The sequence below is a fragment of the Heteronotia binoei genome, chromosome 5 (assembly GCF_032191835.1).
Source record: "Heteronotia binoei isolate CCM8104 ecotype False Entrance Well chromosome 5, APGP_CSIRO_Hbin_v1, whole genome shotgun sequence".
Classification (NCBI taxonomy): domain Eukaryota; kingdom Metazoa; phylum Chordata; class Lepidosauria; order Squamata; family Gekkonidae; genus Heteronotia; species Heteronotia binoei.
In genome coordinates, this window is record NC_083227.1 from 11,183,973 (window position 1) to 11,211,714 (window position 27,742).

Genomic DNA, 27,742 nt, shown 5'->3' on the forward strand with positions numbered 1-27,742 from the left:
ATGCACCAGCGAGGAAAAGGTTTGCAGCCGGATTCCGGGGAAGGTTTCCTTGGAAGTGAGTCCTGGGGTGGGGAAGGGGGAAATCACCTTTGAGATCTTGGGAAGGGAGGGCAGCTGGGATCAGTCTCAGCCAGGGGGTTTTCATAGGGTTGCCAACTCCCGGAGGGCAAATTCCTGGAGGTTTGGAGGTGTGTGTATTCTCTGAAAGGGTCGGTTTGGAGATGGTAGATCTCCTGCTTTTACAACTGATCTCCAGCTGGCAGAGATGGGCTCTATGGCACGGGTGGCCAAGGGTAGCGCTCCAGATTCTTTTTTTTTTTGCCTACAACTCCCATCAGCCCCAGCCAGCATGGCCAATGGCTGGGGCTGATGGGAGTTGTAGGCAAAAAATAAATAAATCTGGAGAGCTACCGTTGGTCACCCCTGCTCTATGGCATTGGACCGTGCTGAGGCCCCTCCCCTCTCCAAACCCAGCCCTCTCCCACAGGGGTCATGTCATAGAAAAAGAGGTGCCCGAGCTCATTAGCACAACTCTGCCTAGCTTATTTGGATACGCCACAAGCCCCTGACATCATCGGAAGGTGTACTAAATTATATCAGTTCAGCATCTACCTTAATAGGCTTCTTGAACAGTTGTTCCGTCGAAGCTGAGCTAGCGTGAGCGAGCTCACAGCGTTTTTTAGCCTCTGCCGCACACATTTTTGTCAACTGGGGGGGGGGAAATGGCCCCAGAGCGATTTATGCAGCAGCTCACAGCTTTAGCGCTATTAGCTCATAAAGTGGAATTTGTGCTCGCAAGACTTGGAGGGAACATCGCTGTTGGATTATACTTGTCATAAGAATAAAATCTTACTCCCGTCATACGTTTTAAATCACTTTCTCCTATGCGGCCACAGTGGCATGATGAAGATTTCCATCTGTCTGCTTTATACGTTTGGGTTATTTCCCCGTTTTTTTTTTCATGGGGGGCGGAAATATGAGAAAGTTTGTCAAATCTTAGAGTTCAGCAAAATTCTCACAGGGGGGCTGAACAATGGAGCCCAGAAGGAAGTATTTGGGAGGGGTGGGGTAAGAAGAAAAAGAATTGTATATTTATACCCCACCCTTCTCTCTGAATCAGAGACTCAGAGCAGTTTACAATTCCCTACTCCCCCCACAACAACACCCTGTGAGGTGGGTGGGGCTGAGAGGGTTCTCACAACAGCTGCCCTTTCAAGGACAACCTCTGCCAGAGCTATGGCTAACCCAAGGCCATTCCAGCCAGCTGCATGTGAAGGGGTGGTGAATCAAACCCAGTTCTCCCAGATAAGAGTCCAAACACTTAACTACTACACCAAACTGTCTCTGTACTGGTCATAAGAACATAAGAGAAGCCATGTTGGATCAGGCCAATGGCCCATCCAGTCCAACACTCTGTGTCACACAGTGGCCAAAAAAAATCACACACACATATATATACACACTGTGGCTAATAGCCACTGATGGACCTCTGCTCCATATTTTTATCTAACCCCCTCTTGAAGCTGTCTATGCTTGTAGCTGCCACCACCTCCTGTGGCAGTGAATTCCACATGTTAATCACCCTTTGGGTGAAGAAGTACTTCCTTTTATCCGTTTTAACCTGAGTGCTTAGCAATTTCATCGAATGCCCACGAGTTCTTGTATTGTGAGAAAGGGAGAAAAGGACTTCTTTCTCTACTTTCTCCATCCCATGCATTATCTTGTAAACCTCTATCATGTCATCCCTCAGTCGATGGTTCTCCAAGCTAAAGAGCCCCAATTGTTTTAACCTTTCTTCATAGGGAAAGTGTTCCAACCCTTTAATCATTCTAGTTGCCCATTTCTGAACTTTTTCCAGTGCTATCATATTCTTTTTGAGGTGCGGTGATCAGAATTGCACACAGTATACCAAATGAGACCACACCATTGATTTATACAGGGGCATTATGATACTGGCTGATTTGTTTTCAATTCCCTTCCTAATAATTCCCAGCATGGCGTTGGACTTTTTACTGCCATCGCACACTGTCTTGACATTTTCAGTGAGTTATCTACCACGACCCCAAGATCTCTCTCTTGGTCAGTCTCTGCCAGTTCACACCCCGTCAACTTGTATTTGTAGCTGGGATTCTTGGCTCCAATGTGCATTACTTTGCACTTGGCCACATTGAACCTCATCTGCCACGTTGACACCCACTCACCCAGCCTCAACAGATCCCTTTGGAGTGCCTCACAATCCTCTCGGGTTCTCACCACCCTGAACAATGAACATATGAAGCTGCCTTCTACTGAATCAGACCCTCGGTCCATCAAAGTCAGTCTTGTCTTCTCAGACTGGCAGCAGCTCTCCAGGGTCTCAAGCTGAGGTTTTTCACACCTATTTGCCTGGACCCTTTTTTTGGAGATGCCGGGGATTGAACCTGGGACCTTCTGCTTCCCAAGCAGATGCTCTACCACTGAGCCACCGTCCCTCCCCATTTAGTGACTGTAATAATAAAATATGTATGTCTCTCTCTGTCCCCCCAGGCAGAAGCCTCTCTTCATAGCCAAGTTAATGAAGGGATCTTTTCCCAGTCTGAGGTGACCCAAGAGAAGGGGAAGAAGATGGAAGAAGAGAACCCAGGAGGTTCTGGAACTGGCAAAACAGCAAGCAAAGGGTCCCATCCCATCCAAGCTGGGAGTGGTGTTGCATTCTGGGAAAAAGCTGTGCCGCAGATCCTGGCTAAGGACGGCGTAACATCAGATGAACACTGCCAGCTCTTCCGGCTGTTCTGCTATCATGAAGCCGATGGGCCCCGAGAGGTTTGCAGCCAGCTCCATGGACTTTGCAGCCAGTGGCTGAAGCCGGAGAGGCACACCAAGAGGCAGATCCTGGACCTGGTGATCCTGGAGCAGTTCCTGACTCTCCTGCCCCAGGAAATGCAGTGCTGGGTCAGAGGATGTGGGCCGGAGACCAGTTCCCAGGCAGTGGCCCTGGCCGAAGGTTTCCTCCTGAGCCAGGCAGAGGAGAAGAGGCAGGCAGAACAGGTGAGGGGATTCCCTCCAGATAGGTCCAATTCAAGCAACAATATCTGGCCTTATCCTAAAACGAGGGTGGCCAACGGTAGCTCTCCAGATGTTTTTTTGCCTACAACTCCCATCAGCCCCAGTCATTGGCCATGCTGGCTGGGGCTGATGGGAGTTGTAGGCAAAAAAACACCTGGGGAGCTTCCGTTGGCCACCCCTGCTAAAAGGTTCCAGACAACCGTCCAAGTGTTCATCAACCAAACAGGAAATTTTAACAGCCTCCTTCAGCGGCCTCTTTTACTAGAGGATTGCTTATCCCTCCAAATAACTCTGCCGCTGGAAGGGTGCAGAGTCTGGGAGTGGGGCAGGATCCATTCCAGGGTCTCTTTCCCCTTCTAGCTCTTACCCCTCTCCCTCGCTGCTCTTTCAGATGCTCAAACCATTCCTGAAGACAGATGCTACAATCCCTGAGGCAGAAGGAGCTCTGTGCAAGGAAGACCAGAGAGCGCACGTCATGGAGAGTGCCCAAGATTCCCTTTTCTTTGGTAGGAACTCATTGTACCTGGATACATTTGGGGTACTTCATTGCTTTGATTCTTTGGGGAGGGGCTCACGGCAGCGCGGTGCCATCTTGATGTTTCATCCGGCTGAAAACTTGGTTCTGAAGTTAGCATGCCATGAAGAAGCAAGAATTTATATCCCATCTTTCACTCAGAGCATCAGAGCGGCTTATAATCTCTTCCCCCCCTCACAACAGACACCCTGTGAGGTAGGTGGGGCTGAGAGGGCTCTGAGAGAACCTCTCTGAGAGAACTTTGACTGACCCAGGGTCTCCCATCAGCTGCTTGTGGAGGACTGAGGAATGTAACCTGGTTCTCCAGATTTGTTTGTTTGTTCATTCAGTTTATATTCCACCCTCCACTGTTCTTAGCCATTACACCAAACTGGCAAGAGAAACTCTGAAAACTCATTCATATAATCCTCGAGTCTCCAGATGTGCTCAAGTGACATTTGAGCCAAATGTGATGGGTCATGCGATGTCATTTCCACCCCTGCATTTCCCTCCCTCAGGCCAGACACAGGTCTCACAGAAGTCTGAAATATGTTGGCAGCTTTTATAGTCCCGAAGGCTCCTAGGTACCTGGTGCTTCTCTTCTCCCTCTCCCAGAATTTAGTATTAAAAATGTTCAAAACTTTGTTCAGTGTACACAGCTTAAGGTTTCACACCCCTAATAAAGGTTTGTGTGAATCAGGGAACAAACAAGCAAACGCCCTTCTTTTGGAGGTGGGCAAATGTTGTCCTCATCTTTAAGAAGGGGAAAAAGGAAGATCCGCGTAACCCTATACCTGGAAAAGTTTTAGAACAAATCATCAAACAGTCCATCCTGGAACATTTAGAAAGGATGGCTGTGATTACTAAGAGCCAGCATGGGTTTCTCAAGAACAAGGCATGTCAGACTAACATCTCTCTTTTTTTGAGAAAGTTATTAACTTGCTGGATCAGGGGAATGCTGTAGAAATAGTTTATCTTGATTTCAGTAAGGTTCTACATACTGTGCTTGTTGACAAGTTGATAAAATATGTTTGGGATCCTTTTACTGTAAGGTGGAACTTTAACTGGCTGACAGATCATACCCAAAGAGTGCTTGTGAATGGTTCCTCATCCTCTTGGAGAGAAGTGTCAAGTGGAGTTCCTCAAGGATCTGTCCTGTGGCCTGTTTTGTTCAACAGTGATCAGCATGAAGGAATAGGGGGAATGCTAATTAAATTTGCAGATGATACTAAATCGGGAAGGGTAGCAAATACAGGAGAGAAGACAGAAACAGGATACAGGATGATCTTGACAGGCTGGAAAACTGGGCTAAAACCAATAAAAATGAATTTTAACAGGTATAAATGTAAAGTTCTGCATTTAGATAGAAAAATCCAAAGCATAGTTATAGGCTGGGGGAGACTTGTCTTGGCAGTAGTATGTGCGAAAAGGATCTAGGGGTCTTAGTGGACTATATGCTGAACATTAGTCAACAGTGTGATGCAGTGGCTAAAAAGGCAAATGCAATTCGGGGCTGTATCAAAAGAAGTATAGTGTCCAGATCATGTGAAGTGATGGTATCACTTTGCTCTGCTCTGATAAGACCTCACTTGGAGTATTGTGTTCAGTTTTGGACACCACATTTTAAGAATGATACAGGTAAGCTGGAACGGGTCCAGAGGAGGGCAACGAAGATGGTGAGGGGTCTGGAGACCTATGAAGAAAGATTGAAGGAGCTGGGTATGTTTAGCCTGGAGAGGAGGTGGCTGAGAGGTGATATGATCACCATCTTCAAGCACTTGGAAAGGAAAGGTCCCCTGTGCAAGCACCAGTCGTTTCCGACTCTGGGGTGACGTTGCTTTCACAACATTTTCACGGCAGACTTTTTATGGGATGGTTTGCCTTCCCCATCAAGTACTTGAAGGACTGTCATATAGAGGATGGTGCAGAATTGTTTTCCGTTGCTCCAGAAATTAGGACCAGAACCAACGGGTTGAAATTAAATCAGAAGAGTTTCCGGCTCAACAATAGGAACAACTTCCTGAGAGTTCCTATTGTTGAGCGGTTCCTCAGTGGAACAGGCTTCCTCGGGAGGTGGTGGGCTCTCCTTCCTGGGAGGTTTTTCAACAGAGGCTAGATGGCCATCTGACAGCGATGAGGATCCTGTGAATTTAGGGGGAGGTATTTGTGAGTTTCCCGCATTGTGTAGGGAGTTGGACTAGATGACCCTGGAGGTCCCTTCCAACTCTATGATTCTTTGGGAGGTGGTGGGATCTCCTTCCTTGAAGGTTTTTAAACAGAGGCTAGATGGCCCATCTGACAGCAGTGTGGATCCTGTGAATTTAGGGGGAGGGGTTTGGGAGTTTCCTGCATTGTGCAGGGGGTTGGACTAGATGACCCTGGAGGTCCCTTCCAAGTCTATGATTCTATGAAAGAGGGCTCTCCTTCCTTGGAGGTTTTTGAACAGAGGCTAGATGGCCCATCTGACAGCAGTGCTGATCCTGTGAATTTAGGGGGGAGGTATTTGTAAATTTCCTGCATTGTACAGGAGGTAGTATCAGATGACCGTGAGGGTCCCTTCCAACTCTATTATTCCTCCTGTGTCCCAGGAACAGGCAGTGAAGAGATGCTGTTGAGCCGTCATCTTTCCAGAGGTGCGGAAACAGCTGCAGTCCAGGTAAGAGAGACGAGCAGGGGAGGAACAGAGTCCCTCCTCCTTTCTCGGGGGGCTTCTGCTCCTGCGGTTTCTACAAGGTGTCTAGATGAGAGAGCCTCTGAATCATGTTCATTTTACCCCTCCCAAGTCTTACATCCTGTACCTTCCCAGACTACTATCTTCTAGGGTGCGATCTCCACCTGGCATGATTTCGGATAAAAGAATCTGCTTTTTCTTTCAGGGACCCTTTTCCTTTGAGGAAGTGTCCGTCTGTTTCTCTGAGGCAGAGTGGGCCCTGCTGGATCCGGGACAAATTGATCTGCACAGGGAAGTCATGCTGGAGAATTATGGGAATGTGGCCTTTCTGGGTAAGGCTCTTTCATGGGTGCCATTGCGATGAGGCAGAAGTACTGACAGGGCAAATATTTCATCCGTTGTCTTTAATTTTTGTTCTCCTCAAATCACTTCAGTCTTCTATTCCTGGACTCAGTCCTAGTTTCCAAAAAGAGCTGGGCGTATCGTATTACCGTGACCCCCACTTTGTTTATATTCATTGTTTTCCCAACTACGTCAGGTCAGTCAACCTCTAGATTGATTACTGCAACTCGCTCTTTGTGGGGCTGCCCTTGAGGCTGTTCCGGAAATGACAGGTTGTCCAGAATTTAGTGGCTCGGGTTTTTACAGGAATGCAGATAACTGCACGTATACAACCTGTGTTTTGTCAGCTGCAAGTTGAGTACTGGATTCTGGCCTTGGCCTTTAAGGCCCTAAACTGGAAGTGTCAAACTAATTTGTTACAAGGGCCAAATCTGACATAAAATGTCACTTTGTTGGGTCGGAGATATTAAACTTTATAAAGGTGATTTAAGATTTTTGGAAACCGGGTTGGTGGGGGGGATCTGCTGGCTGCCACCACTCTGGTAAGGGAGGGCCCAGAGAACCCTCCCACCCATATCTTCTTTCTTTAGCAAACACCTCCTATCCATGACTGAAGAGATGTGAGGACCCAGGCGGCATAGTAACAGGTTTATTATAAGTGCTCAAGACGAAACTAGAGGGTTGTAAAAAAAATTTAGTGCAACAATGAATATGCAAACAGCAAAGGTGATGCAAAACAAAAAAGAAAAGCCCTAATGCAATTAGAAATACGTCCCCTTCCATCTGATTTCAACAGACTCACTCACCCTGCTTGGATGAGGGATCTTTCCCCAGCTGCAGCCTTCTCAAGGCCAGCCTTTTGTAAAGAGAACAACCTCTCTCTCCAGCTGGACCTATTGATTCTGTCTTCCGGGGTCCCACCTCTGGTCTCACTGCGCAGGTTTTCCCTCCAAAACTGCTGCCCAGCAATCAGAGGGGCAGAAGGGATCCTGGGAAGTATAAGCCCTGTAGCTACTCCTACACAGGCTTCCCTGGAGCCTGTAGGCCTCACTAGGCCTAGGACCATGACACCATGCTTCCAGAAGATTTTTTACTTTTGAGATTCATTTCTTCCTCATATAAGAAGGATCACTTTCTCCATCTCTCTCTCTCTCTCTCTCTGAATGAAGCCGAGACTACAGTGGAGACACACAAGGAGAACCTGGAGAATTCCACCAGAGGATCCCAAGAGCATATTTCCTTCCCAGGTGAGCTGCCTGATAGTGAGTATTTTTCATGCTTATGTCAAGGGAACAGGCAAGGAATAGCCATGGGGGATTTCTTATTCCATTCTGAGCAACAGTTGGTTTGGTAAAACCATGCAGCCTGCTGGATAAGGAGAGGGGAGGCCTTCTAGGAGCTTGAAATCTGGAAGCTCAGAAATTTCTTCTGGGCAAGAGCTCAGCTGTGTCTCTTGAGGTAGTGAGGTATCCATAAATACTAGATATTCTGGGGAAATATAGAGGGATGATTAAGATCAGCCAAGCTAGACGAGGCCAAAGGGCCATCAATCCTTCCCTTCTGCAGTCACATAGATGCCTGTGGACCGTACCAGCCCTCCCAGGTGCTAACAGAATCTCTCTCTCTATTCCAGCAGAGGATGATCAGAGGAATGAGGAGGCTGAAGAACTCGATCAGCAAATGCCAGATAGAGTTAAAAATGATGACTTGAAAGAAAATATCAGGAATCGAGGCAGTCTTATGAATGAGCAGAGATATGGAATACAGCATAATGTAAATTTTCCAAAGCACAGGATAATGAAGGCAAGTAAATCCATACAGAGTAGAAAGAACTTCAGAAAGAGATCACAGCATCTTGTGCACAAACGAATGCAGAGAGGCAAAAAACTTTTTGCTTGCACAGAGTGCGGAAAGAGATTCAGTCACAGTAGCACTTTTCAGATGCACCAAAGAATCCACATAGGGGAGAAACCTTTTGAATGCTCAGTGTGCGGAAAGAGATTCAGTCAGAGTGGCAATCTTCAGACGCACCAAAGAACCCACACAGGGGAGAAACCTTTTGAATGCTCAGTGTGTGGAAAGAGATTCAGACACGGAACCACTCTTCAAAAGCATCAAATAACACACACGGGGGAGAAACCTTTTGAATGCTTAGTGTGTGGAAAGAGACTCAGCTATAGTCACAGTCTTCAGTCACACCAAAGAATCCACACAGGGGAGAAACCTTTTGAATGCTCACTGTGTGGAAAGAGATTCAGACAGAGTGGCACTCTTCAACTGCATCTAAGAACCCACAGAGGGGAGAAATCCTTTGAATGCTCAGACTGTGAAAAGAGATTCCGTACAAGGGGGAGTCTTCAAGTGCATCACAGAACCCATACAGGGGAGAAACCTTTTCAATGTTCTATATGTGGAAAGAGATTTGGTAACAGAGGGCATCTTCGAATGCATCAGAGAACACACACAGGGGAGAAACCCTTTGAATGTTCAGTGTGTGGCAAGAGATTCAGTAACAAGGGGACTCTTCAATTGCATCAAAGAACCCACACAGGGGAGAAACCTTTTGAATGCTCAATGTGCGGAAAGAGATTCAGTGTAAGTGGGAGTCTTAAACTGCATCAAAGAACCCACACAGGGGAGAAACCTGTTCAATGTTCTGTATGTGGAAAGAGATTTGGTAACAGGGGGTATCTTCGAATGCATCAGAGAACACACACAGGGGAGAAACCCTTTGACTGTTCAGTGTGTGGAAAGAGTTTCAGTAACAAGGGAAATCTTCAGAAGCATCAGAGAATCCACACAGGGGAGAAACCTTTTGAATGCTCAGAGTGTGGAAAAAGATTCAATCAGAGTGGCGCTCTTAAACTGCACCAGAGAACCCACACAGGGGAAAAACCTTATGAATGCTCAGACTGTGGAAAGACATTTAGTTGTAGTGCTCGTCTTCAACTGCATCAGAGAACACACACAGGAGAGAAACCCTTTCAATGCTCAGAGTGTGGAAAGAAATTCAGTTCTAGTGGCAATCTTCAACTGCATCAGAGAACACACACAGGTGAGAAACCATATGAATGTTCAGAGTGTGGAAAGAGATTCAGTACGAGTAGCAGCCTTCAGCAGCACCTAAGAACCCACACAGCAGAAAAACCCTTTGAATGCTCAGAATGTGGAAAGAGATTCAGTCAGAGTGGTGATCTTCAACGGCACCGAAGAACCCACACAGGAGAAAAACCTTTTGAATGCTTAGAGTGTAGAAAGAAATTCAGTTCAAATGGTATTCTTCAAGAGCATCTTAAAACCCACACAGGGGAGAAACCTTTTGCATGCTCAGTGTGTGGAAAGAGATTCAGTCAGCGCGGCACTCTTCAACGGCACCAAAGAACCCACACAGGGGAGAAACTTTTTGAATGCTCAGACTGTGGAAAGAGATTCGGTAGCAGTGGAAGTCTTCAGTATCATCAGAAAACCCACACAGGGGACAAACCTTTTGAATGCTCAGAGTGTGGAAAGAGATTCAGTAGCAGTGGAGGTCTACAGTCTCATCAGAGAACCCACACAGGAGATAAACCTTTTGAATGCTCAGAGTGTGGAAAGAAATTCAGTCAGAGTAGTGGTCTTCAAGTACACAGAAGGACCCACACAGGGGAGAAGCCTTTTGAATGCTCAGTGTGTAGAAAGAGCTTTAGTCAGAGTGGCAGTCTTCAACTGCATATAAGAACCCATACAGGGGAGAAACCTTTTGGATGCTCAGTGTGTGGAAAGAGGTTCAGTTGTCATGGCAATCTCCAACTGCATCAGAAGACTCACAGAGGGGAGAAACCTTTTTAATTCTCTTAAGTGTGGAAATGGGATTCAGTACAAGCAGCAAGCTGCACCGAAGAGACCACACAGGAGAGAAACCTTTTGAATGCTCAGACTGTGTAAAGAAAGTCAGTTGGGATTGGACTGCAGCATCAAAGGAAACCCATTTAACGCTCGGTGTGTGAATAGAGATTTAGTATGAATCGCCATCTTCAGAAGGACTTAGAAACCCACATGCAAGGAACCATAGGAGCACTCCGAGCGTGCAGGGCCGGATTAACAATTAGGCCAAGTAAGCACTAGCCTATGGGCCCCCACTTCTTTAGGGGCCCTGGGCTGGCTCCCCCGCCCCATTTCCCCCCTGCTTGAAGCCCCCCCAAGCCTGCACGTGCAGCCGGCAACTGAGCTGCTCTTTGCCCAGCTTGTCCGATGTGGCTGCTGCTGGTGTCGTTGCCAAGTTTGCCTCTCTCTGCTTCTCCCTTGCAGTTTTGTCAAGGGGGCTTTTGGGAAAGTGCCTACAGGCTGCGGTGGGAGCTACAGGCAGCAGGGCAGACGCTTCTACTCTGAGATAATTCACAAAGGGGCCCCCCAAGATTTTGGCTGCCTAGGGGCCTCCACAAGGTTTAATCTGGCACAGAGAGTGTGGATGTAGATTAACAGTAGCAGTCTTCAACAGCATTACAGAACCCACACAAAGGAAGAATCTTTTGAATGTCAAGAGTGTGGCATTTCACGCAGCGTGGAAATCTTCTACAGCATATAATATCCCTACTTCATCTTCTACTAAATCTTCTACAGTGTATATTAGGGGAGGGATGGTGGCTCAGTGGTAGAGCATCTGCTTGGGAAGCAGAAGGTCCCAGGTTCAATCCCCGGCATCTCCAACTAAAAAGGGTCCAGGCAAATAGTCATGAAAAACCTCAGCTTGAGACCCTGGAGAGCCGCTGCCAGTCTGACTAGACAATACTTACTTTAGGGGATGGATGGTGGCTCAGTGATTGAGCATCTGCTTGGGAAGCAGAAGGTCCCAGGTTCAATCCCCAGCATCTCCAACTGAAAAGGGTCCAGGCAAGTAGGCATGAAAAACCTCAGCTTGAGACCCTGGAGAGCCGCTGCGAGTCTGACTAGACAATACTGACTTTAGGGGAGGGACGGTGGCTCAGTGATTGAGCATCTGCTTGGGAAGCAGAAGGTCCCAGGTTCAATCCCCAGCATCTCCAAAAGAGGGTCCAGGCAAATAGGTGTGAAAAACCTCAGCTTGAGACCCTGGAGAGCCACTGCCAGTCTGAGTAGACAATACTGACTTTGATGGACCGAGGGGGGGGGGGGTGGGGCAGGTCTGATTCAGTAGAAGGCAGCTTCATATGTTCATCCCACAGAAGGAGAAATCATGCAACTGCTTAAGCCCACGAAAAGAACATTTTTCTTCTTTCACATCTAAAAGGCAACCACAGACCGCAGAAAGCGCCGAAACAATATATACTCTTGCAGAAATCTTGAATCTGCACAGACATCTTACTTGAACCGGGAAGAAATGTTAAAAATTCTTGGACTATGGAATGAGCTTTTGCCAGGGGTCATTTTGTAGAAAAAGAGGTGCTGATGCTTATTAGCACAACTCATTTGCATAACTCATTTGCATATGCCGCACCCCCCTGACATCACCGGGAGGCGGACTAAATTATATCAGCTCAGCCTCTACCTTAAAATGCTTCTTGAATTATAATTGTCATAATAAAACCTGACTCCCCTCATACTTTTCCAGTTACTTTCTCCTACGTGGCCGTAGTGGCATGAGGAAGATTTCCATCTGTCTGTTTTATATGTTTTGGTTATTTTCTCATTTTTTGGTGAGGGAAAATATTAGAAAGGGTGTCAGAGTTCAGAAAAATTCTCATGGAGTTTAAACGGAAGCAAGTAATTGTGGGGTGGGGGTGGTAAGAAAAAAATGAGCGCAATAAAATTTAGAGGTTCCGGAACTCCTCTCCTGTGAGCTCCTGCCCAAAATGAGGCCTGGTTTTCGCCATGTTTGAAGCCCTCAGATAGATCAGACAGAGAAGAAAGCAACAAGAAGAAGATATTGGATTTATATCCAGCCCTGTACTCTGAATTTCAAAGTCTCAGAGCAGTCACAATCTCCTTAAGAAGATGAAGATGAAGATATTGGATTTATATCCTGCCCTCCACTCCGAAGAGTCTCAGAGCGGCTCAAAATCTCCTTTACCTTCCTCCCCCACAACAAACACCCTGTGAGGTGGGTGGGGCTGGAGAGGGCTCTCACAGCAGCTGCCCTTTCAAGGACAACCTCTGCCAGAGCTATGGCTGACCCAAGGCCATGCTAGCAGGTGCAAGTGGAGGAGTGGGGAATCAAACCCGGTTCTCCCAGATAAGAGTCCACGCACTTAACCACTGCACCAAACTTGCTCTCCCCCACCCCCAACAACAGACACCCTGAGAGGTGGGTGGGGCTGAGAGAGTTCTTCCAGCAGCTGCCCTTTCAAGGACACCTCTGTGAGAGCCATGGCTGACCCAAGGCCATTCCAGCAAGTCTAAGTGGAGCAGTGAGAAATCAAACCTGGTTCTCCCAGATAAGAGTCTGTGCACTTAACCACTGCACCAAATTGGTTCTGTCAGTTGAAGGAGATGATGGGCTCATGTCTTCTTTAGCCTTGGGGATTCCATGCAAGGGAGGTACCTCTTAAATGCTTGGTGTTTGGTAACAGCTTGAGGCTCAGATCCAATTTATATATTCTTCAGAGAATCCATGTAAGCGTGTAACATTCCTATAGCTGTTTCTGATGAGAGTCTTCTTCGGACACCTAGGTGTTGGAGGTTCAGAAAGTAGTTAGGCGAAGGTGTGCCTTTTTAGTGGTTGCCTCTTATGAAACTTGCTACGTCAGGTTATCTGCCAACCCAGCTCTCTCTGACATCTACAAACCTGGCAAGAACTTTTCCTTTCCCAAATCCTGTGAGGAAGTAGACAAGTGTAACAGATACCTACAGCCTCTCCGCTCCTGGCATAAACATAGACCGTTTTCGCACACAGCTCACCTCGCAGTCACAATCCTGTTCCCTCCGCAGCATCTGTCGGATTTCCCACCATCTGCGCCGGAGTTACAGGAAGTGCCGCGGCTTTTGCGTAGCAAAGGTAAACTGGGTTTTAGCGGTTTACGTTTGCTACGCAGAAGCTGCGGCACTTCCTGTAACTTCGGCGCAGATGGTGGGAAATCCGACCGGACGCTGCGGAGGGAACAGGATTGTGACTGCGAGGTAAGCTGTGTGCGAAAACGGTAATAGCGTGCCATGTGCCACCCTCAATTCACAAACGTTTTTGTCTGACAAGCAGTTCTAGAGAGTTATGACACAACGCTAATCTCTCCTCAGTCCAGCCTGCTGTGAGTGTTTTTGAGTGTCGCCACCTCGAAGCCCAAGGAGTTCTGGCACTACAATATGGGTTGAAAGGAAAAACTCGTGTCCCCCAACCCAAGAACTTGTTCAGCCCTGGCTTTTTTTGCCCTGGCCCTTGCCTGGTGGAATGAGTTTCCTTTGGAGATCAGGACCTGCTACAGTTCCAGAAGGCTTGTAAAACAGAGCTCTTTCGCCAGGCCTTTAGTTGAGGCAGCAGATGCCTTCTATTAGAAGAAGACTACAGATTTAAACCCCACCCTTTTTCTCTGATTCAGATACTCAGAGCAGCTTACAATCTCCTATATCTTCGCCCTCCACAACAGACACCCTGTGAGGTGGGTGGGGCTGAGAGAGCTCTCACAGCAGCTGCCCTTTCAACGACAACCGCAATAGCTATGGCTGAGCCAAGAGCCATTCCAGCAGCTGCAAGCGGAGGAGTGGGGAATCAAACTCGGTTCTCCCAGATAAAGAGTCCACACACTTAACCACTACACCAAACTGGCTCTCATAGAAAAAGACTACACCAAACTATTATAGAAAAAGATGTCACCTATTATTCTGGCAACCTGTTGATCTGATGGGCATCTGGACTGATGGGTCATTACTGTTGAGGCGGAGTTTTTAAGTCTGTATTCTTGCTGCTTTTCTATTGATTTTTATTGTCAATCTCTGATGGATCCCACACTGAGCCTGCGTTGTGGGAAGGGTGGGATAGAAGTAAAAACAGAATAAATGAATAAACAAAACCGGGGTGGGGGGGGGGTGGGGAGAGGGGAAATCCTGCCACTTTCCTGGAGAGTTCTTGTGTAGAAATGGGCATCTGAAGAGAGGAATAACATCCCATAATGTTTGGAGAGCCAGTTTGGTGTAGTGGTTAAGTGTGTGGACTCTTATCTGGGAGATCTGGGTTTGATTCCCCACTCCTCCACTTGCACCTGCTGGAATGGCCTTGGGTCAGCCATAGCTCTGGCAGGAGTTGTCCTTGAAAGGGCAGCTGCTGTGAGAGCCCTCTCCAGCCCCACCCACCTCACAGGGTGTCTGTTGTGGGGGAGGAAGGGAAAGGAGATTGTAGGCCGCTCTGAGCCTCTGTCCTTGAAAGGGCAGCTGCTATAAGAGCCCTCTCAGCCCCACCCACCTCACAGGGTGTCTGTTGTGGGGGAGGAAAGAAAAGGAGATGGTAGGCCGCTCTGAGCCTCTGTCCTTGAAAGGGCAGCTGCTATAAGAGCCCTCTCAGCCCCACCCACCTCACAGGGTGTCTGTTGTGGGGGAGGAAGGGAAAGGAGATTGTGAGCCGCTCTGAGACTCTTCGGAGTGGAGGGTGGGATATAAATCCAATATCTTCTTCTTCTTCTTCTTCTCTGTTAAAGGGAGAAGAGACTCTCCCCTTCCAGGTAGTTGACAACAGTAGATTAAATATTTCTTTGTGAAGCAAGAGGAAATGAAACTCAGCTAACGAAAGGTCACAGTTCATTAAAGACATTATTCTTTGTCTCATGCATGTGGCAGAACAGGCCTCCTTCAGCCTGCAGTCCAGTTCTAACATGACCTCTGATGTTTTCCCAACACCTGAAGAGGCTTTACCCTCTCAGGTAACCCACCGCCACCACCTGACTTTTGCAGAAATCTCTTACTGGAAGGATCAGGACCAATGTCCCCTCTCAGCTGTGGAGTGAGCAGAAATTCTACTTTGTGAACTGCTGGCATTAAAGTCGTGAGCTACCAGCAAATAAAGTCGTGAGCTGCTGCATAAATCAGTTTGCGCTGGGGTCATTTTTCCTGAGCTAAGACAAAAATGTGTGAGCCGGAGACTAAAAAGCTGTGAGCTAGCTCACACTCAGCTTAGAGGGAACACTGCTCTGGGGCCATCCTTCCTGAACTAAGACAGAAATGTGTGAGCCAGAGGCTAGAAAGCTGTGAGCTAGCTCACACTCAGATTAGAGGGAACACTGCTCTGGGGCCATCCTTCCTGAGCTGAGACAGAAATGTGTGAGCCAGAGGCTAGAAAGCTGTTAGCTAGCTCACACTCACTCAGCTTAGAGGGAACACTGCTCTGGGGCCATCCTTCCTGAACTAAGACAGAAATGTGTGAGCCAGAGGCTAGAAAGCTGTGAGCTAGCTCACACTCACTCAGCTTAGAGGGAACACTGCTCTGGGGCCATCCTTCCTGAACCAAGACAGAAATGTGTGAGCCAGAGGCTAGAAAGCTGTGAGCTAGCTCACACTCATTCAGCTTAGAGGGAACACTGCTCTGGGGCCATCCTTCCTGAACTAAGACAGAAATGTGTGAGCCAGAGGCTAGAAAGCTGTGAGCTAGCTCACACTCAGCTTAGAGGGAACACTGCTCTGGGGCCATCCTTCCTGAGCTGAGACAAAAAAGCTGTGAGCTAGCTCACACTCAGCTTAGAGGGAACACTGCGCTGGGGCCATCCTTCCTGAGCTAAGACAGAAATGTGTGAGCCGGAGGCTAAAAATCTGTGAGCTAGCTCATTCTCACTCAGCTTAGGGGGAACCTGCTCTGGGGCCATCCTTCCTGAGCTGAGACAAAAAAGCTGTGAGCTAGACAAAAAAGCTGTGAGCTAGCTCACACTCAGCTTAGAGGGAACACTGCGCTGGAGCCATCCTTCCTGAGCTAAGACAGAAATGTGTGAGCTGGAGGCTAAAAATCTGTGAGCTAGCTCACGCTCACTCAGCTTAGAGGGAACAGTGCTCTGGGGCCATCCTTCCTGAGCTAAGACAGAATTGTGTGAGCCAGAGGCTAAAAAGCTGTGAGCTAGCTCCTGCTCACTCAGCTTAGAGGGAACACTGCTCTGGGGCCATCCTTCCTGAGCTAAGACAAAAATGTGTGAGCTGGAGGCTAAAAATCTGTGAGCTAGCTCACACTAACTCAGCTTAGAGGGAACACTGGCCGGGATAACCAATTTCCTTTTCAGTTTCTGAGGCCTTGCCTCTGTGTCCGCCCGTTGCCTAGCAACTAGCCACCCTGTGGACAGTTTACTGCCTTGTGTGCCCATGTAGGAATAGGAAAAGGTGCAGGTACTAATGTTTAAGGACATTTGTGCTCAGGAACCTACGTACCTTCAGGATCACCTCTCTCAATTCAGCCCCAATATGGTGTTACAATCAGGTTCTTCACCCAAAGGGTGATTAACATGTGGAATTCACTGCCACAGGAGGTGGCGGCGGCTGCAAGCATAGCCAGCTTTAAGAGAGGATTGGATAAAAATATGGAGCAGAGGTCCATCACGCCAGGCTCTCCTGTCTTCCACCACACACACACATGCACCACACACACACACACATGCATATATTGGCCACTGTGTGACACAGAATGTTGGATTGGATGGGCCATTGGCCTGATCCAACATGGCTTCTCTTATGTTCTTATCTCCTTCTGGTCCTTAGCCTGAGAGAGTTCTGGTTGTCTTTGACCCGGGCCAGGGCCTTTTTGAGAGAAGATGTTAAGGCCTGCCTGGCTCCCGGTACTAACACTGAATTGTAATAAGAAGCTGATAACGTTGAAGAAAATAGAAGTACCCCTGGGGAAGACTTTTTGATGAAACGAACCCACACCCAGGTGCTCATTGGATGGGCTTTTCTTTGCAGTCTTGTGAAGTTGAACTTGTGGTATGTATGGCTGTGAGAGTTGGACCATAAGGAAGGCCGAGCGCAGAAGAATAGATGCTTTCGAGCTGTGGTGCTGGAAAAGACTCTTGAGAGTCCCTTGGACTGCAAGAAGATCCAGTCAGTCAGTCCTAAGGGAAATCAACCCTGACTGTTCCTTGAAGCTGAAGCTCAAATACTTTGGCCACCAAATGAGAAAGGGGCACTCCCTGGAGAAGACCCTGATGCCGCGAAAGGCAAAAGGAGAAGGGGACGGCAAAAGATGAGACGGCTGGACAGCGTTTCTGATGTAACTAACATGAATTTAAACAGACTTCGGAGGATGGTGGAAGACAGGAGAGCCTGGCGTGACTTGGTCCATGGGGTCGCAAAGAGTTGGACTCGATTGTGCGACTGAACAACAGCGACAAAGTTGAACTTCTTAATAATGTGTTCTAAAGGATTTACATGACTTTTAGTAAAGCTTCTTAGCCAGTATATCACAGTGTGTGTTTGTTTTTTGTATTTTCTAAACAGGAGCAAGCAGTCGGACCTAGTTTAGTCCTGCCAATCAGGTGGCATCAAATCACCCTGAAGATGCTGCCAGGCCTAGGGTAGGAAACCTCTAAGCGGAGGCTGAAGATATCCTGGCTTCCCATTGTCCTTTTATGATTTTACAAAGGAAGGAGGCTAATGATGGGCCCCTAAATGTTTTTAACTTTCTTTAATGTATATTTTTGTTTATGATTTACTGGTATATGTAAAGGGCGACGAAGATGGTGAGGGGTCTGGAGACCAAGTCCTATGAGGCAAGGTTGAAGGAGCTGGGGATGTTTAGCCTGGAGAGGAGGCGGCTGAGAGGTGATAGGATCGCCATCTTCAAGTACTTGAAGGGCGGTTCTATAGAGGAGGGTGTGGAATTGTTTTCTGTGGCCCCCGGAAGGTAGGACCCGAACCAATGGGTTGAAATTAAATCAAAAGAGTTTCCGGCTCAACATTAGGAAGAACTTCCTGACCATTAGAGCAGTTCCTCAGTGGAACAGGCTTCCTCAGGATTTGATGGGCTCTCCTTCCTTGGAGGTTTTTAAACAGAGGCTAGACGGCCATCTGACAGCAATGAAGATCTTGTGAATTTAGGGGGAGGTGTTTGTGAGTTTCCTGCATTATGCAGGGGGTTGGACTAGATGACCCTGGAGGTCCCTTCCAACTCTGATTCTATGTTGCTTTTAACTTCTTCCCCTTAAGTTGTATTTTAACCTTTCAGGTTTTTGATTCCAGTTCTTGGGTTAAGTTTCTTTCTCCTCTCTGTTTTTTCCTTTCTTCTGTCGACTCCACCACAAAATCTCCAGAAATTTCTCACCAACATGGAACTGGCGGCCCTAGTCAGGACTAGCCCCAGTGAGTTCTCCCTCAAAGGCCAAAATAGGCCTGAAGAGTGCATTTTAAGTTGCTTTGTTTCAATCCCTCCCTCCGTCTCCTTCCTTCCTCCCTCCCTCCTCCTTTCTTCCCTCCCTCTGTCTCCTCCCTCTCTATTCCATTCTTCCCTCCGTCTCCTCCCTCCCTCTCCTTTTCTTCTTCCCTCCCTCCCTCCTCCTTTATTCCTTCCCTCTCTCCATCTCTTCCCTCCGTCTCCTTTCTTCCCTTCTTCCTTCCCTCCCTCCGTCTCCTCCCTCCCTCCTTTCTTCCCTCCGTCTTCTCCCTCCCTCTCCTTTTCTTCCTCCCTCCCTCCTCCTTTCTTCCCTTCTTCCTTCCCTCCATCTCCTCTCTCCCTTCCTCTCCTTTTCTTCCTCCTTCCCTCCCTCCTCCTTTCTTCCCTTCTTCCTTTCCTCCCTCCGTCTCCTCTCTCCCTTCCTCTCCTTTTCTTCCTCCCTCCCTCCCTCCTCCTTTCTTCCCTTCTTTCTTCCCTCCCTCTGTCTCCTCTCTCCCTTCCTCCTCCTTTCTTCCCTTCTTCCTTCCTTCCCCATCTCCTCTCTCCCTCTCCTTCTTTTCTTCTTCCCTCCCTCCATCCTCCTTTCTTCCCTCTCTCCTCCTTTCTTCCCTTCTTCCTTTCCTCCCTCCGTCTCCTCTCTCCCTTCCTCTCCTTTTCTTCCTCCCTCCCTCCTTCCTCCTTCCTTCCGTTCTTTCTTCCCTCCCTCCTCTCTCCCTTCCTCTCCTTCTTTTCTTCCTCCCTCTCTCCATCTCCTCCCCCCTCCTCCTTTCTTCCCTCCATCTCCTCCCTCCGTTTCCTTCTTTTCTTCCTCCCTCCCTCCTCCTTTCTTCTCTCCCTCCCTCCGTCTCCTCTCCCTTCCTCTCCTTTTCTTCCTCCCTCCCTCCTCCTTTCTTCCCTCCGTCTTCTCCCTCCCTCTGTTTCCTTCTTTTCTTTCTCCCTCCTCCTTTCTTCCCTTCTTCCTTCCCTCCCTCTCCTCCCTTCCTCTCCTTCTTTTCTTCCTCCCTCCCTCCCTTCCTCCGTCTCCTCCCTCCCTCCTTTCTTCCTTCCCTCCCTCCCTCTCCTTCCTTCTGGATTCCAGCCATTCTCTGCCTCTTGTCTCCACCCAGGGCTACCTGCTCCCCACCATGCATTTCTCATTCACCAGATCCCCAAAGGGAAAAAACGGTGGGGGTGTGTGTGTGTGAGAAAATCCAAGGCCACCTTCCCCTGAGGAGGGGTGGTGGTGGGGAAGCCTGAACAGGAAATGACCTTACAGTCTCCCCCCTCCCTTTGCTAGCCACCCCAAATGCCTCTCATGTTAACCCTTAAATTCCCTGCAAGAAGCCAAGCCGAGGCTCCTCTTTCTGCATTTAAGCAAACCCAAGGGTCTGATTCAGTATAAGGCAGCTTCATGTGTTCGTACCCCTGATCTGGGCAGCATGAGTGTGAGAAACAAAAAAAAAACCAGTAACATGTAAAAACGTGAGAATGTCTGTCAATCACGCTATTGTTATAAGGAAAGGAAAGGTCCCCTGTGCAAGCAGCAGTCGCTTCCGACTCTGGGGTGACGTTGCTTTCACGACGTTTTCACGGCAGACTTTTTTACGGGGTGGTTTGCCATAGCCTCCCCCAGTCTTTTACACTTCCCCCCCAGCAAGCTGGGTACTCATTTGACCAACCTCGGAAGGATGGAAGGCTGAGTCAACCTCAGGCCGGCTACCTGAATCCAGCTTCCACCAGAATCGAACTCAGGTTGTTCCTGGGGTGACATTGCTTTCACAGAGTTTTCAATGCAGACTTTTTACCAGGTGGTTTGCCATTGCCTTTCCCAGTCTTTTACACTTTCCCCCCAGCAAGCTGGGGAATCATTTTACCGACCTTGGATGGAAGGCTGTCAACCTTGGGCTGGCTATCTGAAGCAGCTTCCGCCGGAATCGAACTCAGGTCCTGAGCAGAGAGTTCAGACCACAGTACTGCAGTACCGCTGCTTTACCACTCTGCGCCACGGGGCCGCTTCTATTGTTATAAGCCTGGTCCAAAAGCAGGGCATTTCTTAGAAATTTTTCCCATCTAGCTAATTTACCTTTTAACATGTAACATACATATAGTTTGAACAAAGCAGGAGTCAAGTCACACCTTTAAGATACATATAGTTTGGCGTTTGAAGAAAAATGCGTTGCAATATAGTGGAAGAATGGATTGGGGAGGGACAGTGGCTCAGTGGTGGAGCATCTGCTTGGGAAGCAGAAGGTCCCAGGTTCAATCCCCGGCATCTCCAAAAAAGGGTCCAGGCAAATAGGTGTGAAAAACCTCAGCTTGAGACCCTGGAGAGCTGCTGCCAGTCTGAGTAGACAATACTGACTTTGATGGACCAAGAGTCTGATTCAGTATAAGGCAGCTTCATATGTTCATATGTTCATAGTATATGCAATGAGATAAACAGCCCATATCCCTATGGGAGTATGTCAATACAGCTAAGAGAAATACATACAAGTTCAACCAAGCAAGTGTATGAGGAGGTGGGAGCCAGCTTCAGCCTGAAGACGGTTTGCGTTCGCCTGCAGCGCCGAAAGGGTTAAACTGACCGAGCCGTCGGCTAGAGAGGCCGAGCAAGTAGAGCGAGGTGGGGGTGGGGTGGAGAGTGGAGGGGGAAGGCTTTGCTTGTGAATAGGGAGAGAGGTGAGGGAGGGGTGTGCAGCCATACACCAGCAGGGAAAAGCGTTGCAGCCGGACCCCGGGAAGGCTTCCTTGGAAGTAAGTCCTGGGGGAGGGTGAGCCAGATCGCCTTTGGGAGGGAGGAACCATAGACTCATAGAGTGGAAAGGGACCTCCAGGGTCATCTAGTCCAACCGCCTGCTCAATGCAGGAAAGTCACAAACACCTCCCCCTAAATTCACAGGATCTTCATTGCTGTCAGATGGCCATCTAGCCTTTGTTGCAATTAGGGTTGTCAAGTCCAATTCAAGAAATATCTGCGGACGTTGGGGGTGGAGCCAGGGGACTTTGGGGGTGGAGCCAGGAGACATTAGGGTTGGAGCCAAGATCAAGGCTGTGACAAGCATAATGGAACTCCAAAGGGAGTTCTGGCCATCACATTTAAAGGGACGGCACACCTTTTCAATGCCTTCCTTCCATAGGAAATCATGAAGGATAGGGGCACCTTCTTTTGGGGCTCATAGAATTGGACCCCCTGGTCCAATCTTTTTGAAACTTGGGGGGTATTTTGAGGAGAGGCACTAGATGCTATACTGAAAATTTGGTGCCTCTACACCAAAAAACAGCCCCGCCCTGAGCCCCAGATACCCGCGGATCAATTCTCCATTATTTTCTATGGGAGTAAATCTCCATAGGGAATAATAGAGTTCCCAACAGACATTCCCCTCCCCTCCCCCCGCTTTGTGACGACCCTGAAGCGGGGGGGAGGGCCTCCAAACTGGGGGATCCCTGCCCCCACCTGGGGATTGGCAACCCTAGTTGAAAAACCTCCAAGGAAGGAGAGCCCACCATCTCCCGAGGAAGCCTGTTCCATTGAGGAATCGCTCTAACGGTCAGGAAGTTCTTCCTAAGGTTGAGCTGGAAACTCTTTTTGATTTAATGTCAACCCATTGGTTCTGGTCCTACCTTCGGGGGCCACAGAAAACAATCCCACCCCATCCTCTATATGACAGACCTTCAAGTACATGAAGATGGTGATCCTATCACCTCTCAGCCGCCTCCTCTCCAGGCTAAACATCCCCAGCTCCTTCAACCTTTCCTCATAGTACTTGGTCTCCAGACCCCTCGCCATCTTCGTCGCCCTCCTCTGGACCCGTTCCAGCTTGTCTAGATCCTTCTTAAAATGTGGTGCCCGAAACTGAACACAAGACTCCAGGTGAGGTCTTACCAGAGCAGAGTAAAGCGATCTTGGGGGAGTTGAGATTTTGGGAGGGAGGGGGGCTGGGATCAGCATTCTTGGTCCAGTTTTAGCCTCCAGTTCACGCATTTTTGTCTTAGCTCAGGAAGGATGACCTCGGAGCACAATCATTGACGCAGGAGCTCACAACTTTAATGCCAGTAACTACTGGCCCAGTAGCTCACAACGTAAAAATGTTTTGCTCACAAGACTCTGCAGCTTAGAGGGAATGATGGGGAGGGATGGTGGCTCATTGGCAGAGCATCTGCTTGGTAAGCAGAAGGTCCCAGGTTCAATCCCCGGCATCTCCAAATAAAAAGGGTCCAGGCAAATAGGCGTGAAAAACCTCAGCTGGAGACCCTGGAGAACCGCTGCCAGTCTGAGTAGACAATACTGACTTTGATGGACCAAAGAGGGTCTGATTCAGTAGAAGGCAGCTTCGTATGTTCATATGGTTGCCAGATTGGTATTGGAAAATATCTGGAGACTTTAGGAGGTGGAGCCAGGAGAGGGCGAAGTTCGGGGAAGAAGAAGAAGACCTGGGATTAATACCCCGCCCTTCAGAGTCTCAGAGCGGTTTACAATCTCCTTCCCCCACAACAGACACCCTGTGAGGTGGGTGGGGCTGAGAGAACTCTCACAGCAGCTGCCCTTCCAAGGACAACTCCTACGAGAGCTATGGCTAACGCAAGGCCATTCCAGCAGTTGCAAATGGAGGAGTGGGGAATCAAACCTGGTTCTCCCAGATAAGAGTCCACACACTTCACCACTACACCAGACTGGCTCTGGATTTATATCCCGCCCTATACTCTGAATCTCAGAGTCACAGAGTGGTCACAATCTCCTTTACTTTCCTCCCCCACAACAGACACCCAGTGAGGTGGGTGGGGCTGAGAGAGCTCTCCCAGAAGCTGCCCTTTCGAGGACAACTCCTACAAGAGCTATGGCTGACCCAAGGCCATTCCAGCAGCTGCAAGTGGAGGAGTGGGGAATCAGACCCGGTTCTCCCACATAAACGTCCGCTCACTCTGCAGGGTACAGTGCCTGAGAGTCCACCCTCCCAAGCAGACATTCTGCCCAGGGGAGCTGATATCTCTGCCAGCTGGAAATCAATTGTCAACGCGGGAGATCTCCAGGCCTCACCTGGAGGCTGGCAACCCTAGTTTTCATACAGCTGCCAGTTTCTGGATGGCAAAATCCTGGAGGTTTTTTTTTTTGGGGGGGGTTGATTCTGCAAAAGGGCCAGTTTGGGAGGAACGAGGCTATGGACTCCTCCCCCTAGTCCTATGAAGTCTTATGAAGAAAGGTTGAAGGAGCTGGGCATGTTTAGCCTGGAGAGGAGGCGGCTGAGAGGTGATATGATCACCATCTTCTGGGACTTGAAGGGCTGTCATCTAGAGGATGGTGTGGAATTGTTTTCTGCGGCCCAAGAAGGTAGGACCAGAACCAATGGTTTGAAATTAAATCAAGAGTTTCTGGCTCAACATTAGGAAGAACTTCCTGACTGTTAGAGCGATTCCTCAGTGGAAAAGGCTTCCTTGGGAGGCGGTGGGCTCTCCTTCCTTGGAGGTTTATCAACAGAGGCTAGACGGCCATCTGACAGCAATGAAGATCCTGTGAATTTAGGGAGGAGGTGTTTGTGAGTTTCCTGCATTGTGCAGGGGGTTGGACTAGATGTCCCTGGAGGTCCCTTCCAAGTCTAGGATTCTATGCAGTTCGGCTCTCCTTCCTTGGAGGTTTTTCAAGAGAGGCTAGGTGGCCATCTGACAGCGATGAAGATCCTGTGAATTTAGCGGGGAGGTGTTTGTGAGTTTCCTGCATTGTGCAGGGGGTTGGACTAGATGACCCTGGCGGTCCCTTCCAAGTCTAGGATTCTATGCAGTTCGGCTCTCCTTCCTTGGAGGTTTTTCAAGAGAGGCTAGGTGGCCATCTGACAGCGATGAAGATCCTGTGAATTTAGCGGGGAGGTGTTTGTGAGTTTCCTGCATTGTGCAGGGGGTTGGACTAGATGACCCTGGCGGTCCCTTCCAAGTCTAGGATTCTATGCAGTTCGGCTCTCCTTCCTTGGAGGTTTTTCAACAGAGGCTAGATGGCCATCTGACAGCGATGAAGATCCTGTGAATTTAGGGGGAGGTGTTTGTGAGTTTCCTGCATTGTGCAGGGGGTTGGACTAGATGACCCTAGAGGTCCCTTCCAACTCTATGATTCCATGTATCACTGTCTGTGAGGATCATGGTGTGAGCGATCAAAAACACCAGAGAGCCCTATGGGTGTAGGATCACGTGGCCACCCACAGCAGTGTTTCGCAAAGTTGACACGCAGGGAGCAAACACGGCTGTTCGGACCTCATTTTCCCTGCCCTACCCCTCCACAGCTAGGGTTGGCAGCTTCCAGGTGGGAAAAATATAGAACTACAGTACCTGTACACTGGTTTTTATTGTTGTTGTTGTTCAGTCGCACAGTCGAGTCCGACTCTTTGTGACCCCGTGGGCAAAGTCACGCCAGGCCCTCCTGTCTGGAGAGCCAGTTTGGTGTAGTGGTTAAGTGTGCGGACTCTTATCTGGGAGAACCGGGTTTGATTCCCCACTCCTCCACTTGCACCTGTGGGCATGGCCTTGGCTCAGCCATAGCTCTCGTAGGAGTTGTCCTTGAAAGGGCAGCTGCTGTGAGAGCTCTCTCAGCCTCACCCACCTCACAGGGTGTCTGTTGTTGGGGAGGAAGGTAAAGGAGATTGTAAGCCGCTCTGAGGCTCTTGAGTGGAGGGCGGAATATAAAGCCAGTGTCGTCTTCTTCTTCCACCATCCTCCGAAGTCTGCTCAAATTCGTGTTTGTTACATCAGTAACACTGTACAGCCATCTCCTCTTTTGCCGTCCCCTTCTTCTTTTGCCGTCTGTCTTTCCCAGCTTCAGGGTCTTTTCCAGGGAGTGCTCCCTTCTCATTTGGTGGCCAAAGTATCTGAGCTTCAGCTTCAGCATCTGACCTTCCAGGGAACAGTCTGACTTGATTTCCCTTAGGACTGACTGATTGGATCTACACTGGTTCTAAGAAGCAAAGAGGCATATTGAAAATAGCTTGGTATGTAATATGGGGAAATGATATTAAACTGTTCTGCAAAACACAAGAAGCACTTTTGTTCTGATCCACCAGGTCACTTTTCATTGCTTTCCAGAGTATACAAAGCAGCAGTCAGGTTAGAATGGATAAAAGGAATTCACTGCCACAGGAGGTGGCGGCGGCTACAAGCATAGCCAGGTTCAAGAAGGGATTGGATAAACATATAGAGCAGAGGTCCATCAATGGCGATTAGCCACAGCATATTGTTGGAACTCTCTGTCTGGTGCAGTGATGTTCTGTATTCTTGGTGCTTGGGAGGGGCAACGGTGTGAGGGCTTCTATTGTGCTTGGGAGGGGCAACAGTGTGAGGGCTTCTAGTATCCTGGCCTCACTGATAGACCTCCTGATGGCACCTGGTTTTTTTGCCCACTGTGTGACACAGAGTCTTGGACTGGATGGGCCATTGGCCTGATCCAACATGACTTCTCTTATGTTTTCTTAAGGAAGTACTTCTTCACCCAAAGGGTGATTAACACATGAAATTCACTGCCACAAGAGGTGCCACAATTCACTGCCACAAGAAGTGGCGGCGGCTACAAGCATAGACAGCTTCAAGAGGGGATTGGATAAACATATGGAGCAGAGGTCCATCGGTGGCTATTAGCCACTGTGGGTATAGATGGAACTCTCTGTTTGAGGCAGTGATGTGGGAGCTTGGGGGGAACAGTGGGAGGGCTTCTAGTGTCTTGGCCCCACTGATGGACCTCTTGATGGCACTTGTGGGGGTGTTTTGGCCACTGTGGGACACTGAATGTTGGATTGGATGGGCCATTGGCCTGATCCAACATGGCTTCTCTTATGTTCTTATTTGACACAGAGTGTTGGACTGAATGGGTCATTGGCCTGATCCAACAGGGCTTCTGTTATGTTCTTCTGTGACACAGAGTGTTGGACTGGATGGGCCACTGGCCTGATCCAACAGGGCTTCTCTTATGTTCTAAAGGTTTGTGGAGTTTAGGGGTGTATCTCCATTCTTTTTTTTTATTTTCCTTTTGACACTATTGTCTGTCTCTCTCTCTCTGTCCCCCCTCCCCCACAAGGAGAAACTTCTCTTCATAGCCAAGTTAATAAAGACATCTTTTTGCAGTCTGAAGTGACCCAAGAGAAGGGGAAGGAGATGGAAAACGAGGACCCAGGAGGCTCTGGGAGTGGCAAGACAACAAGCAAAGGCCTCCATTCCATCCAAGCTGAGAGTGGTGTTGAATTCTGGGAAAGAGCTAGGCCACAGATCCTGTCTAAGGATACTACAACCGCAGATGAACACTGTCAGTGCTTCCAGCAGTTCCGCTATTGGGAGGCCGAGGGGCCTCGAGCAGTTTGCAGCCAGCTCCACGGACTTTGCAACCAGTGGCTGAAGCCAGAGAGGCACACCAAGAAGCAGATCCTGGACCTGGTGATCCTGGAGCAGTTCCTGACCATCGTGCCCCAGGAAATGCAGGGCTGGGTCAGAGGATGTGGGCCGGAGACCAGTTCCCAGGCGGTGGCCCTGGCCGAAGGTTTCCTCCTGAGCCAGGCAGAGGAGAAGAGGCAGGCAGAACAGTTGAGGGGATTCCCTCCAGATGGGTCCAATTCGAGCAACAATATCTGGCCTTGTGCTAAAGGTTCCTTGCCAGACATCTGTCCATGCGCTCATCCTCCTAATGGGATACTTCGCAGCCTCCTTCAGCAGCCGCTTCTACTAGAGAATTTCTTAACCCTACAGATAACTCCCCAGGTCCGCTTATGGAAGGGTGCAGAGTCTGGGAGTGGGGCAGGATCCATTCTTTGATTTCTTTCCCCCTTCTAGCTCTTACCCCTCTGCCTCGCTGCTCTTCCAGATGTTCAAACCATCCCTGAGGACAGAAGCTACAATCCCTGAGGCAGAAGGAGATCCATCCGTGGAAGATCAGAGAGTGCCGGTCATGGAGCATGCCCAAGAGTCCCTTTCCCGTGGTAAGCACTTGTAG

The 27,742-nt window shown here is 48.9% G+C and overlaps 1 protein-coding gene across 1 annotated transcript; it reads left to right on the forward strand.

Moving 5' to 3' along the window:
• Nucleotides 1-27,742, forward strand: LOC132571692 (oocyte zinc finger protein XlCOF6-like). The gene is made up of 8 exons (XM_060238485.1): nucleotides 1-55; nucleotides 2,531-2,802; nucleotides 3,437-3,551; nucleotides 6,148-6,215; nucleotides 6,436-6,562; nucleotides 8,206-8,394; nucleotides 8,896-10,238; nucleotides 27,614-27,742. The coding sequence occupies exons 1-8, from the start codon at nucleotides 1-3 to the stop codon at nucleotides 27,740-27,742; spliced, it is 2,298 nt and encodes a 765-aa protein (XP_060094468.1).

Excerpts from the sequence above, each read along its gene's own strand:
- LOC132571692 (XM_060238485.1), top strand. The coding sequence starts at position 1 with ATGCACCAGCGAGGAAAAGGTTTGCAGCCGGATTCCGGGGAAGGTTTC. Across the intron at positions 2,803-3,436 it reads AAGCCGATGGGCCCCGAGAG|ATGCTCAAACCATTCCTGAA; the intron begins GTTTGCAGCCAG and ends CTGCTCTTTCAG. Across the intron at positions 3,552-6,147 it reads CCAAGATTCCCTTTTCTTTG|GAACAGGCAGTGAAGAGATG; the intron begins GTAGGAACTCAT and ends CCTGTGTCCCAG.